General features: G+C 48.3%; 1 protein-coding gene and 1 non-coding gene across 2 annotated transcripts in view; one reads left to right on the top strand and one right to left on the bottom strand.

Moving 5' to 3' along the window:
* OTOG (otogelin) overlaps positions 1-14,895 on the bottom strand; it is a 95,007-nt gene that overhangs the window by 24,460 nt on the left and 55,652 nt on the right. Inside the window, exons 33-38 of the mRNA XM_003365430.4 lie at positions 13,319-13,436; positions 12,513-12,592; positions 10,248-12,019; positions 9,235-9,403; positions 8,762-8,907; positions 8,114-8,203 (exon numbers count right to left, since the gene is read on the bottom strand). Of these exons, the coding sequence (XP_003365478.3) occupies positions 8,114-8,203; positions 8,762-8,907; positions 9,235-9,403; positions 10,248-12,019; positions 12,513-12,592; positions 13,319-13,436 (2,375 nt within the window). The remainder of the gene's footprint in view (positions 1-8,113; positions 8,204-8,761; positions 8,908-9,234; positions 9,404-10,247; positions 12,020-12,512; positions 12,593-13,318; positions 13,437-14,895) is intronic.
* LOC111774528 (small nucleolar RNA SNORD89) lies at positions 3,988-4,103 on the top strand. The gene has a single exon (XR_002809524.1). It is a non-coding gene; the product is annotated as a small nucleolar RNA SNORD89 (small nucleolar RNA).

Here is a 14,895-nt window from a genome sequence, read left to right as displayed (position 1 = left end):
AATAATAAAAATCAGAGCAGAAATAAATGCTGTTGAAACAAAAAAGGCAGTAGAAAGGATCAATGAAACAAAGAGCTGGTTCTTTGAGAAGATAAAATTGACAAACCCCTAGCCAGACTTACAAATAAAAAGAAAGAGAAAGCTCAAATAAACAAAATCAGAAATGAAGAAGGAGAAATAACAACAGACTCCACAGAAATACAACGGATTATAAGAGAATACTACGAAAAACTATACACCAACAAAATGGATAACCTAGAGGAAATGGATAAATTCTTAGACTCTTACAACCTCCCAAAGCTAAGCCAAGAAGAAGCAGACAATCTGAACAGACCACTCATAAGGAAAGAGACTGAAACAGCAATCAAAAGCATCCCAAAGAATAAAACCCCAGGATCAGACACCTTTCCTGGGGAATTCTACCAGACTTTCAGAGAGGATTTCATACCCATCCTTTTCAAGCTATTCCAAAAATTAGGGGAGATGCAACACTTCCTAACACATTCTATGTGGCTAACATCACACTGATACCAACGCCTGACAAGGACAGCCAAAAAAAGAGAACTACAGGCCAATATCGCTGATGAACATAGATGCAAAAATTCTCAACAAAATTTTGGCAACCCGAATTCAGCAGTACATCAAAAGTATCTGGGGCCGGCCCGGTGGCGCAGCAGTTAAGTGCGCACATTCCGCTTCAGCGGCCCGGGGTTCGCCGGTTCGGATCCCGGGTGCCGACATGGCACTGTTTGGCAAGCCATGATGTGGTAGGCATTCCACATATGAGAGGAAGATGGGCACAGATGTTAGCTCAGGGTCAGCCTTCCTCAGCAAAAAGAGGAGGATTGCCAGCAGTTAGCTCAGGGCTAATCTCCCTCAAAAGAGAAAAAAGGTATCATACATCACGATCAAGTGGGATTCATACCAGGGACACAGGGATGGTCCAACATCCACAAATCAATCAACGTGATACACCACATCAACAAACTGAGGAATAAAAACCACATGATCATCTCAATAGATGCAGAGAACGCATTTGACAAGATCCAACAGCCATTTATGATAAAAACTCTTAACAAAATGGGGACAGAAGGAAATTATCTCAACATAATAAAGGCTATATATGACAGACCCACAGCCAACATCATCATCAATGGGCAAAAACTGAGCACCGTCCCCCTGAAAACAGGAATGAGACAAGGATGCCCTTTATCACCGCTCTTATTCAACATAGTACCGGAGGTTTTGGCCAGAGCAATTAGGCAAGAGAAAGGAATAAAAGAAATCCAAATAGGGAGGGAAGAAGTGAAACTCTTGCTGTTTGCAGATGACATGATCTTATATATAGAAAACCCTGAAAAATCCATTGGAAAACTAATAGAAATAATTAACAACTACAGTAAAGTTGCAGGGTACAGAGTCAACTTACAAAAATCAGTTGTTTTTCTATACTCCAACAACGAACTTACAGAAAGAGAACGAAAAGTATAATTCCATTTGCAATCGCAACTAAAAAAATAAAGTACCTAGGAATAAATTTAACCAAGGAGATGAAGGACTTATACAAAGAAAACTGCAAGACATTGCTGAGAGAAACTGATAATGACTTAAAGAGATTCCTTGCTCATGGATTGGAAGAATAAACATAGTTAAAATGTCCATATTACCCAAAGCAATCTACAGATTCAATGCAATCCCTATCAGAATCCCAATGACATTCTTCACGGAAATAGAGCAAAGAATACTAAAATTCATATGGGGCAATCAAAGACCCTGAATTGCTAAGGCAATCCTGAGAAAAAGGAACAAACCTGGAGGTATCACAATCCCTGACTTCAAAATGTACTACAAAGCCATAGTGACCAAAACAGTGTGGTACTGGTACAAAAAGAGGCACACAGATCAATGGAACAGAACTGAAAGCCCAGAAATAAAACCACACATCTATGGTCAGCTAATCTTCGACAAAGGTGCCAAGAACATGCAATGGAGAAAAGATAGTCTCTTCAATAAATGGTGTTGGGAAAACTGGACAGCCACATACAAAAGGTAGACCACTATCTCACACCATACACAAAAATAAACTCAAAATGGATCAAAGACTTGAAGATACGTCCTGAACCTATAAAACTCCTGGAAGACAATATTGGTAGTATGCTCTTTGACATTGAACTACAAAGGATCTTTTCAAATACCGTGTCCTCTCAGACAAAGGAAACAAAAGAAAAAATAAACAAGTGGGAATTCATCAGACTAAAAAGCTTCTGCAACGCAAAAGAAACTAGGATCAAAACAAAGAGACAACCCATCAATTGGGAGAAAATATTTGCAAATCATATATCTAACAAGGGGTTAATCTCCATAATATATAAGGAACTCACACAAACGAACAATAAAAAAGCAAACAACCTGATCAAAAAGTGGGCAGAGGATATGAACAGACATTTTTCCAAAGATATACAGATGGCCAATAAACACATGAAAAGATGGTCAACATCACTAATCATCAGGGAAACGCAAATCAAAACTACACTAAGATACCATCTTACGCCTGTTAAAATGGCTATAATCACTAAGACTACAAATAACAAATGTTGGAGAGAGTGTGGAGAGAAGGGAACCCTCACACACTGCTGGTGGGAATGCAAACTGGTGCAACCACTATGGAAAACAGTATGGGTATGCCTCAAAAAACTAAAAATAGACCTACCATATGACCCAGCCATCCCACTACTGGGTATCTACCCAAACAATTTGAAACCAACAATCCAAAGTAACATATGCACCCCTATGTTCATCGAAGCACTATTCACACTAGCCAAGACCTGGAAGCAACCCAAGTGCCCATGGACTGATGATAAGATAAAGAATACGTGGTATATATGTACAATGGAATACTCCTCAGCCAGAAAAGAAGACAAATTCATCCCATTTGCAATAACATGGAAGGACCTAGAGGGAATTGTGCTAAGCGAAATAAGCCAGTCTGAGACAGACAAACACCAGATGATATCACTCATGTGGAATATAAACAAGTACTGGGACAAAGAAAATAGCTCAGTGGTTACCAGGGGAAGGGGGGGCACTAGAGGTGAAGGGGAGCCCTTACATGGTGACAGTCAAGAAATAATGTACAAATGAAATCTCACATTGATGTAAACTATTATGAACTCAATAAAAAAGAAATAACCAAAAAAAAAAAAAAGATTCAGAAGAACAACAACAAAAAAAGGGGAGGGGAAATATTTTCCAATTCATTATATGAGGCCTGCGTTACTCTGGCATCAAAACTAAACTAACATATTATAGGAAAATTTAGACTAATACACCTCAAGGAGATGCAACAATATATAAAAAGGGTAACATATTCTTATCAAGTGAAGTTAATTCCAGGAATGCAAGACTGGTTTAACATTTGAAAATCAAAATAATTCATCATATTAATAGTCTAAAGAAGACCAGTGGAATATTATTCAGTGCTAAAAAGAAATGAGCTATCAAGCCATGAAAAGACATGGAGGAAACTTAAGTGCATATTACTAAGCAAAAGAAGTTAATCTGAAAAGCCTACATACTATATAATTCCAACTATCTGACATTCTGCAAAAGGCAAAACTATGGAGACAGTAGAAAGATCAGCGGTTATGGGGAGGGGATGAACAGGCAGAGCAGAAAGGATTTTGAGGGCAGTGCAAATACTCTGCATAATATTATAACGATGAATATATGTCATTATACATTTGCCCAAACCCATAGAATGTACAACACCCGGAGTGAACCCTACAGTAAACTATAGACTTTGGGTGATTAACATGTGTTAATGTAGGTTCATCACTGGTGACAAATGCACCATTCTGGTGAGTGGTGCTGATAATGGGGGAGGCTATGCATGTGTAGGGGCAGGGGTATATGAGAAATCTCCGTATCTGCCTCTCAATTTTGTTGTGAGCCTTAAACTGTTCTAAAAAATTAAGTACAAAAAAATAGTCTGAGGAATGGTGACAATAAAAGGCTAAATTGTGGTGTCTCCATCAGTAGTTTGCTCTCTTTGTGGGTGCCCCACGACAAAATCTCCTGAAGCAAACCACTGGTCTGACCTCAGTAACATCAAGATTGAAGTTCCATACCTTCAGGAAGCTTTCCAAGCAGGAATGGTCAAGAAAGGCATTCTCACAGACAGCTCAAATACTTTTAAGAAAAAATAATCAGTGAAACTCACACAACATTGGGGCCTAAACGAGCAGTAAATACCTCTCTGTGTACTTTACAATATCCTTGCTGAATCAAGGACTGCCAGAATCATAAGACAATAATAATAACAGACCTTCAAAATTGGTAATTGGAAGATATTAAAGCTGGAAAATTGAAACTAGAAAATCCAGAGAATCCAAGAATTTTTTTAACATGACAGTTAAATTGAACTCATCTGATCACACTTAAAATTTGATTGCACAGTTATTAAATCCCAGGATTATAGTTTCTTTTGCTTAAGGTAAACTGTCTTCTACTTTTAAACATGTTTAATGAAGAAACTTTTTCTATTGTTGTAAATGTTTGACTTAGTTTTTTTTTAAAATAAAATGTTCTCTAAATAAAACTATTCTTTGTAAGCAATTTATTAAAAATAAATTTGAAAATCTTTCCTCTTTCATGTAAACACAAAAAATATTGTGATCTTGTAAAAGAAGGTCTAAAAAAGAAAAAGAATATGATTCTCTCAATAGATGCACAAAAAAAACATTTGACAAAATTCAATAACTGCTCAAGGTAATAATAACTCTCGGAAAACTACAATGAGAAGGAGACTTTCTTAACCCGACAAAGGACATCTACCAAAAGCAAATAACTAGCTCCATTCTTTACAGTGAAAGACTGAACACCTTCTCCCTAAGATCAGACACAAAACAAGGATGTTGGCTGTCAATCCCTCTTACTCAACATCATACTAGAGGTCCAGCTAGTGCAACGAGCAAGAAAAATAAATAAAAAACATACACATTGGCAAGTACGAAATAAAACTGTCTCTATTTGGAGAAGACAAAATCGTCTATCTAGAAAAAAATGAAGAATCTACAAGAACTAATAAGTGAGTTTAACAAGGTTGTAAGATACAAGGTCAACATGCAAAAATCATGTGTACACACAACCAGCTAAACAAAAACTCAATGGTGTTTTTACAAACACAAAAATCAGTTGTATTTGCACATATTACAATGAGCAGTTAGAAAGCAAAATAAAAACAATAGAATCATTTATAATAGCAGCAAAAATATGAAATATTTAGAGATAAATCTAACAAAATATGTGCAAGATTCTTACACTGAAAACTAAAAAACACCAATGAAAAAATCAGAGAAGACCTAAACTAATAGAGAGATGTACCATGTTCATGGATTGGAAAACTCACTAATGTTTAGATTGCACTTCTCCCCCCAAATAACTATATATTTAAACCAATTCCAATCAAAATCCTAGCACAATGTTTTCTAGAAATCAACAAGCTGATTCTAAATTTATATGGAAAGATACAGGATTAAAATAACCAAGACAACTTTTGAAAAGGAAGAAAGTTGGAAGACTCATACTATCTAATTTAATAAAAAGCAACAGTTATCTGGACAGTGTGGCATTGGTGAAAGGCCAAATATATAGATTAATGGAACAATATTAAAAGTCTAGAAATAAACCCAAACATTAACAGTCAATTGATTTTTGACAAAGACGCACAGACAAATTCAATGGAGACAGGATAGCCTCTTCAACAAACGGTGCTGGAACAATTGAGTATCCATATGCAAAAAAGTGAATCTTGACCCACACCTAACACCATTTATAAAAATTGACTTAAAACACAACATACACCTTAAAGTAATGCCTAAAACTATAAAACTTCTAGAAGAAAACATAAGAGAAAATCTTTGAGACTTTGCCAAAGGTTTGTTAGATCAACATCAAAATCATGATCTATAAAAGAAAAAATTGGTAACTGGACTCCCTCAAAACCAATAACTTCTGGGAGCCAGCCCAGTGGCATAGTGGTTAAGTTCACACACTCCATTTCAGCAGCCCGGGGTTCGTGAGTGCGGATCCCAGGCATGGACCTTCACACTGCTCATCAAGCCATGCTGTGGCAGCATCCCACATACACAACAGAGGAAGACTGGCACAGATGTTAGCTCAGGGACAATCTTCCTTACCAAAAAAAAAATAATAATAAATTAAAAATAAATTTTTAAAAACATCTAATAACTTCTGCCCTTTGAAATACACTGGTAGGGGCCAGGCCATGGCCAGGTGGCTAAGTCTGTGCACTCTGCTTCAGTGGCCCAGGGTTTCGCCAGTTTGGCTCCTGGATGCGGACATGGCACTGCTTATCAGGCCATGCTGAGGTGGTGTCCCACATGGCACAACCAGAGGCACTCACAACTGGAATATACAGCTTGTACTGGGGGGCTTTAGGGAGAAGAAGAAGGAAAAAAAAAAAAAGACTGGCAATAGTTGTTAGCTCAGGTGCCAATCTTTAAGAAGAAAAAAAAAGAAAAACACTTGTAGGTGAACAAAAGAACATGCCATAGGTCAGGAGATAATATTTATGTCTAATAAAGGACTTGTAACCAAAATATACAAAGAATTCCCAAACTCAATAAAACAGACAACATAATCTTTAAAATGCACAAAAGATTTGAACAGACACTTCGCCAAAGAAGACATACCATGGAAAATAAACCTTTTCTGAGTAATTAGGGAAATGCAAACTAAAAACGTGAGATCCTATTATACACTGATTAGAATGACCGAAAAAAATAAAAGGAAATGGATGCTACAAAGTGCTGGGAAGGATGTGAAACAACCAGAACTCTCACACGTGGTTGGCAGGAATGCTAAATGCCCACTTTGGAAAATAATCTGGCAAGTTATTGTAAAGTTAAACATCCCCTTACCATACACCCAGCCATCCACTCCTGGTGACTCTATCCATCAAAACCTTTACATAAATGTTTATTTGTTTTCACCAAAAACTGGAAACAACCCAAAGGTCTTTCAAGCGGCAAATGGGTAAACTAATGGTGGTATATCCATACAATGGAATACTACTCAACAACCAAAAAGACCAAACTACTGATATGTGCAGCAACATGGGTGACTCTCTCTACACACTCTCATTCCATTTACATGGCATTCTGGAAAAAGCAAAACTATAGGGACAGAAGACAGTGTTTGTCAGGGGGTGGGACGAGGGGTTGACAACAAAATGGCACAGGGCAATGTTTGGGGGTGATGGAGCTGTTCTACATCATGATTGTGATGGTGGTTACACAACTGTGGTTGTTTGTTAAAATCTGTAGAATTGCACACAAACAAAGGTAAATTTTACTGTACGTAAACTATACCTTAATTTTTAAAAGTGGAAAAATAAAAATTAGTAAGGCATGAAACCAGGGAGTTTTTTTTTTTTTTTGCTTAAGCTTCCATCTCCTAGAAAATCCACTGCCCTGAGCCCTGCTCCTGAGAGCCCCACAGGACGTGGTGGCCCCTGTGTTTGGTTCAAGGGCAGATTCCACCAGGAGCCCTGCAGGCCTTGGCTCACGAACGGGTGGGGAGAGGCAGGAGTTTGGGACCTAAAGAGGAGACGAATTACCTCCTCTCGCCCACCTCTTGGCAGGAGCAGAGGCAGACCCCCGGCTGAAGTATCTCATACCCGGCCTCCTTGACAGAGCCGGGCTTCATGTGAAGTTAATGAAGCTTAAATTTAGGACTCCTCACTTACATAGTGCCCTTCTTGGGAGGGGCCCTAGGAATGTGTTCACATGGCCGTGTAATTTTCTAAAAATTGCAGAAGCAAGATATTTTAACCACAATCATTTAAGGCTACTGTCTCTTCCACCCTAACTTCCTCTCCGTCACAATATTCCTCCTGGTATTTTTTCTCTCTTGACATCAGGTGGACACAAGTATTCTAAGTAAAATCACTTCCACTCATTATTTTTCTCTAAGAGGGTCCCCTCCCCACGCCTGCCTCCAGTCGTGCACGGGCCTCAAGGCCCCCGGCCCACGCCCTGCCCCTCTGCTGACTGCTGGCTTGCCCGGGGCACCAGCTCTGCGATGGCCTCACCTTCCGGTTGAAGCGGTCGATGATGACCTGATGGGTCAGGTGAGTCACATTCAGCAACACCAGACAGAACGGGGGCCAGTTGAGGTGTCCCTGCAGAGAGAGCCCAGCCCTCATCAACCCAGGGCCCAGTCCTGCCACATCCTCACCCTGGACAGCAAGTGCCAGCACTCCCTGACCACGCCCCCCTCCAACAATATGCCGGGGCACCCACGGGGACTGTGCAGATGGTACAGGATCCCACGGAACATTTCTGGCTTCACCTAACCTCACGCAAGCCCAGCTGAAATAAAAAAAGCTGCTTCCTTCCACCTGGCTCAGGGGGGCATCCTAGCAGGCGATCCCTGCAGCTGGCACCCTTGACCACAGGCCGCATCCCTGGAGTGGCACCCCAGTTCCTGGGCACGTCAGTGCTGGCCACATGGGTCTAGGCAGCTGGCACAAGCTGGGGTGGCGCAGACCCCGGGAAGAGCCAGGAGTGGTACACTTCACTCACCCTTTCCCCATGCACCCCTTCCAGAACACCGCTGGGGGAGAGAGGGAGCTTCTGCATCTGTCCTAATGTCTGACCTCTCAAAACCCAACTCACTGCTCAATCTCCCCTTCAAGCCGAGTCAAACCCCTGAGTCCCGAAAAGCAGGGGGCAGTCACCAGATTGGCACTTTTGCAGTCAAGGACGTGGACGGTGACAATTTCGTCTGGGCTCTGGCTGAGGATGTAGATGGCCTCCTTGAACAGGGCAACATGGCTCCCATCGAAGGTCACGAAGCTCAGGTCAGGGAAGATTGAGCATCGGCCTGGGGGAGGGGCACGGATGAGAACAAACAGATGCCACCAGGGCCAAGGCCGCCCAGGAATATGGGGCAGGTGTCTGGGCCTTTTCCTGGGTGATTTGGAGGCCCTGGGGGCTGGAGGGACGCTCAGAGCAGGCGTCACACAGAGATCAGAGGTCGAGAGGGTAGGAAATCTGCCAGGTCAAGGGTCACACTGAGAGATCCCACGGGAGGGCACATTCAGATCATTGTTACCCTGAGGCCAGGGAGCACCCAGGTCAGGGGCAGAGGTCACGCTGGGGTGGGGGTAGGCAGGGGACCCAGGAGGCTCAGGTGGACCCCAGGACTCACAGGCACATTCCCAGAGTGGGCAGCATCGGTCCCCGCCCACCCTCACAGCGAGGCCCAGGACCCCACAGCGAGGGGGTGTGGCACCCTGGGGACAGTGCTGGGACTGGTTCACACGGATCAGCTGGCCCTCCAGGCAGATGTGGCGGACGCAGTCCTGCTCGGCGATTGGCTGGAGCACAGGGTGGAGGGACAGCCTGAGTGCAGCCCCTCTCTCCCCTGCCTCACTCACCCCCGGCCTGAGGGCACAAGATCCTTTCCGACCCAAGCTCTAGGAGGGCAGGGGCCCTGAGGGGAAACTCCAAGGGAGTGGTGCCCTCACCCTCCACCCACCCAACATGCCACTGGGCCCGGGGCTAGGCTGAGCGCTAGATCAGGGGTCAGGGGACTGACTCCAGAGACTTCTACCTGGCCCGTGCCAAGAACTCCGGGCACACAGACGTGCAGACACACTAGCTCACACTCACAGAAACCCAAGCACACCCATATGTGTTTGCACACATGAGCACACACACATACAACACTGTTTTTATCTCTCTTTCTCACAAATGCACAGTTACACACTCTCTTAACACTACATAACACGCACACGGGTATGTGAGCACTCCCACTGAGTCTCACCCATGTGGACACAAATGTGTGTACACATAGTCCCACACAGGTACACAGACACAAACATGCACACCCTGGCACACCCATGCTGTCACACTCTGGGAGTTACACGGCACCATCCAATCAGCCCCTGGGGCCCAGATGGAGCACAGTGTGACCCTGCTATGGCATCAGGGGCCCAGAGGAACCTGGAGGATTTTTCAGGCACCAGAAGCTTGGGGCAGGGGCGAGGACGGCAACTAAACCGTCTCGCAGCCTGGCAGCAGGTTAAGAAGAAGCTGCAGCGGGCCTGGCCCCTCGCCCAGGAATGTGAGGCCGTGGGGGCGTCTAAGCCCAGTGGCACGGAGGAGAGCAGGCACAGACGGTCCCCATCCAGATGGCCAGAACCCTGACGAGTCACTCACGACACAGGCGGCAGATGTATCGGCCTCAGCGGTGGTGGTCGAGGCCGCGGCTGAACTCTCCGTGATGCTCTGGGCTGGGGCCGAGCGTGCAGACTGCTCAGTGGTGGCTTCCCCCACTGGCTCTACCGGGACCTGTCCCGCCAAGGTCCCTTGGGCCTCAGGCAGCAGAGGGAGTGAGACCAGCGCGCTCTCTCGGGAGGCCGTCCTGGCTGAGACGCGGCTCGGTGGAGAGGACGTGGGCACCCCTGGCGCCGTGCTGGCCCTGGGGCCCTCGGCCTCGGCTGCCAAGGTGGCAAGAGTGTGGGCCACAGCAGGCACGAGCTCCATGGGCGCGCCCTGGGGCAGAGACACCTGCTTGGACAGGACAGCCATCTTTTCCGTGGTGCTCTTTCGGGGGGCGACTGACACTGTGGAGGCTGCCCCCTCAGCCATGGCCACCACTCCAGAGGTTGGCAATGTGGCTCCCAGAAGCTGGCTTGGAGCTGTGCCTGTGGCCTGAGGGACTGTGTGACTGGGCGGGTGCACCTGGGCCATAACAGCTGAGGTGACAGGCAGTCCTGGGCTGAGTGTCCGAGCAGGTGGGGTCGTGGCCACGGAGAGAGATGTGGCCTGTTGCTGGAGTGGAGGGGAGCTGATGGAGCCTTTGGGGCCTGGTGTGGCCACTGGGGCAGACGTGCCCACCTTGGCCAGGGGCAGGCTGGTGTCGGGAGGCAGGCCAGAGAGGAGCTGGGGTGGCCGAGTTGACTCCAAAGACATGAAGGATGTGGCCCCCAGCCCATGAGCCACTGTGGACAGGCTGGTGGCAGCTGGAGTCCCTGCAGGCAGAGCTGGGGGCTGGGTGGCTGTGGTGGTGTGCCGGGCGGGGCGGGGCGGGGCAGTGGGGAGCGGGCTTGGAAGTGGGGACACTGGCAGGCCCATGGGCTGGCCGGGCCCAGGTTGGACCTTCTCTGTGGATGGCACTATCTCCACTCTCTTGGTCACCAGGGGACTGACAGGAACCTGTTCTGCTGTTCCAGCTTTGGCTGGGGGGCTGCTGGGACTGGAAAAGCTCTGGGCCGCTATGGGCTGGGGGATCCCTGTCCCATTCATGACCTTCGTTACTGCAGGTGTCAGCAAAGCCTCCTGGGATCCTGAGGAAGTGGGGGGCCTAGAGGTCACTCCAGGGGAAGCCACAGGCCTGGAGGAGGGACTTGCAGGCAACTCCAGGCTCGGAAGAGGCTGGAGGGGTGTTGTCTTAACAGGCAAGGAGCCAGGGCCTAGGACCGTCACAGCTTTGGTCGTGAGTGGGGAGTGAGGTCCGGGGGTTGGCTGGGACAAGACTGTGATGTTGGGGCTCCCTGCAAAGGTCACAGTCACCCTGGTCGTCTCCATGGCACCCGACTCCATGCCAGGTGTGAGAGTCCTTCTCAAAAGGGGGAGGGATGAGGACTCTGGGGCATGGGCAGTGGCCAGGCGGCTGGCAGTCACTCTCTTGCTGGCTGGGGCCTCTGTGGGGTGGCCAGGGAGGTTAGATGCAGTGACCCCCAGCGGCTGCTGCAGAGTGGCCTGGGTAGGGCCTGGAGACAGTGTAGGCCCCTCAGTGGCTGCCATGGGTGGGTTCAGGGCTGTGGTGAGTGGGGCAGCTGGGGTGAGTGCTGGCCTGTGGGAGGGCACCCCGGGAGTTTCCTGTGGAAACTGTAGCTCCTTGTCACTGGGGGTGGGCAGCTCTTGACTGGGAGGCAGGGTCTCATTGCCAAGGGCCTCTGTGGGAACCAAGACCGCAGGCTCCACACCTGGGGCAGACAAGAGAAGAGGCGCAGAGGATGGGGGTCATTGCTGGGCAGGGCTGTGATGTGGGCTTCCTGGACTGGCACCCTAAGTGAGGGAGGGAAGGCAGCTTCCAACGTCCAGTCAGGCTGCCTGACCAACCCAGCGGCCTCCATCACGTGGCATTAGATGACTCAGAGAACTCAGCCTGTCTGGATTCTGTCCCATACCTCAACCCCTGAGCCCAGAGTCAAGAGACCTCAGGTCTAAGTCTGGCTGTACTGTGTTCTCACCATGTGACCCCTAAGCCAGTTCCTTGCCCACCCTGGGCTTCATTTTTCCCGTGAAATAGGGAGAATGGACAGGATGAGGTCTCCGCCTGCTCTACAGGGTCCTCCCAGAGGGCACTGTGCTGACCCTGCATTTCCAGGGACCTGGGGCTCTGGGCATGACTGGTCAATGAGACTCCGGGAATTTTCAGGAAATCCAAGGGAGGGGTGAGAAATCCTGGCCACTCACAGTCCTCCAAGTAGACGCATCTCCGTGTGACTTCATCCAGGACCTTGGGGGCGGGGCACGCAGGCACACAGCCTTCCACCCTGAGGACAGAGTAGGGAGCAGGTAAGCGGTCTGCAGGAGGGGAGGGTCACCTCTTCTCACCTGGATGGAGCACAGGCCTCACCCTTTCTTATGACACATGCGTGTGTATTTATCACGTACACACTCACATGAGCCTCCATGAAGACACTGTGTGCAAGAGCATACATACCCAAACATAGATGCCACACACTCGGCCCCTCCGACGGAGACGGAAACAGAAACAAGGTCTGCGTGTGCACACACCCATACACACTCACATGCATCTCCACTTAGGCACATTCTCACCTACCTCCTCCACACCCGCAGGACTCAACAATATTCACACAGTTACATATATGTTCACACAGACTGCCGAAACAGCGGTGTACACACCCTCGTGCAAACACTCAGCTGCACCAACACCCAAATACATGCAACTCATACGCATGTACATATGCACAACTGTGTACAGCCCATGCACACTTGTCCACCCACACAAACACACACAGGGCTCAGCTATATGCACATTATGCAAGATATTCACATACGTTCATATACAGCAGGTTCACCCTGGTACGCATATCTCCATACACACAGCACACGAAACATGCATACACAAATATATGAGTAAACACACACACCTCAGTACACGCTCACACCTACACCCACAGACTACACATGAGCCCATTCATGCCCGTGTATGCCCAAGCCCGCTGGTGCACACACTGGACCCCACGCCACCTCACCTGGGCACGTCCCGGCAGCTGGCTGCCCAGGGGTCCCGGCAGGTCTGGAAGCAGGGACTGGCACAGGCATCGTAGCGCCACTCACAGGCGGGGTAGGCAACCCCCGAGGGCCTGGCATCTGGAAAGGTGACCCGCCCCGGAGTCCCGAGACAGAGTGAGACTGGGCATGAGCTCCGGGTCAGGTGCCAGAGCGCAGAGGGAATCCAGCTCAGACCCTGCCCACCCTGCCCCGTGGGATGGACAAATGGACTCACGCAGGAAAAGCGAAGACAAATAAAAGCCAACCTCAGAGGAAACTGTGTTCCTGAGAGTTGGGGTCGGCACCTGGGGGATCCTTGGGATGGGGCTCTGGGAACTTGTTGAAGGGGCTGAGGACTGGGGCAGCTGTGGGGTTCGGCTTTGAGGGGTGGCCAAGGAGGAGGCTGGGGCCCCTGATCTCGGCATAAGGATGCCCTGTCACCCTGCCCCTCTGGGACATTGGTGGCCAGGCTTGCCCCGCCCCCCAGGACACAGTCTCCTCCTTGCCCTGCCACTGGCCAGGCCACCGCAGACCTCCATGGAGGCAACAGGCTTCCCCTGGAGTGGTGAGGCCTTGGGGGAATCCCTTCCCCTCTCAGCCCAAGGCCCTGCGACAGGGGAGAGCTGCTCTTCGCCAGGCCCTGCCCTCTCTGTCCCCAGGGGGCCTCCCTGGACTAGCCTCCTTGTAAGGCCATCTCAGGCCCTGGCAGGTGCAGTGTGTGTCTGAGTCTGCCCTTGTTGCCCCCCATTGTTGGGACTAATAACAATAACAACAACAACAGCCAACTCTTAAACAGCACCAAGCACTATACTCAACCTTTCCCAAGGATTTCTCCCTCAATCCTCACAATAACCTCACGAAGCAGCTCTATTATCATCCCCATTTTATGAATGAGAAACTGAGGCACAGATGATGCTGGGAAAACCAAACTCTCCCAGGGAGATTTCCTCGAGAAAGGCCCTCTGGCCAGTGCCTTGACAAATGAGGGCCTCAGGGAAAGTCTGTAGCCTTGGGGGGCTTTGAGGCAGACAAGACCCCAGGCTACCCTGGCACAAATGACCAGTCTCTGAAACCACGGCCTGAGCAGGGAGTGCGGGCAGGCCTGAGCAGGCTGGAGGCAGCAGCCCCTTCCTGATTTCCTAATCCCCACACTGCTGTGGACTGCGAAGAATTCTGCTTTTCCAAGATCCTTGAGACCAGAACTGAGAGCTTATGTATGGGGCACACCTGCTACGAGCCAGGCCCTGAGCAAAGCCTGGGAGAGACAGTCAATCCTCCCAATTACCTTTTGTGGTAAGTACGCCCGTCACACAGGAGAAGAGAGAGTCAGGGAGATGCGGTTCTCCTCCAAGGGCTGAGGACCAGGGTCAGGATTCAAACCCAAAGCTGTCTAGCTTCAAACCTGGCCTCATTCCACTCTTGCCTGGTGTCTTCCGGAAGGGACACAAGTCCTGCCGTTAAGGCAGAGAGGAATCTGCCCTGGGTGGGGTTCATTGGTGGACTCGACAGATGATGCTGAATGTGAGAATGAGCTGGCCCCGCCCTGGTGTGTATATGT

Source organism: Equus caballus, chromosome 7 (genome assembly GCF_041296265.1).
Source record: "Equus caballus isolate H_3958 breed thoroughbred chromosome 7, TB-T2T, whole genome shotgun sequence".
Classification (NCBI taxonomy): Eukaryota; Metazoa; Chordata; class Mammalia; order Perissodactyla; family Equidae; genus Equus; species Equus caballus.
Note: the sequence above shows the minus strand (reverse complement) of the source record. Positions and strands in the feature narration are given on the sequence as shown.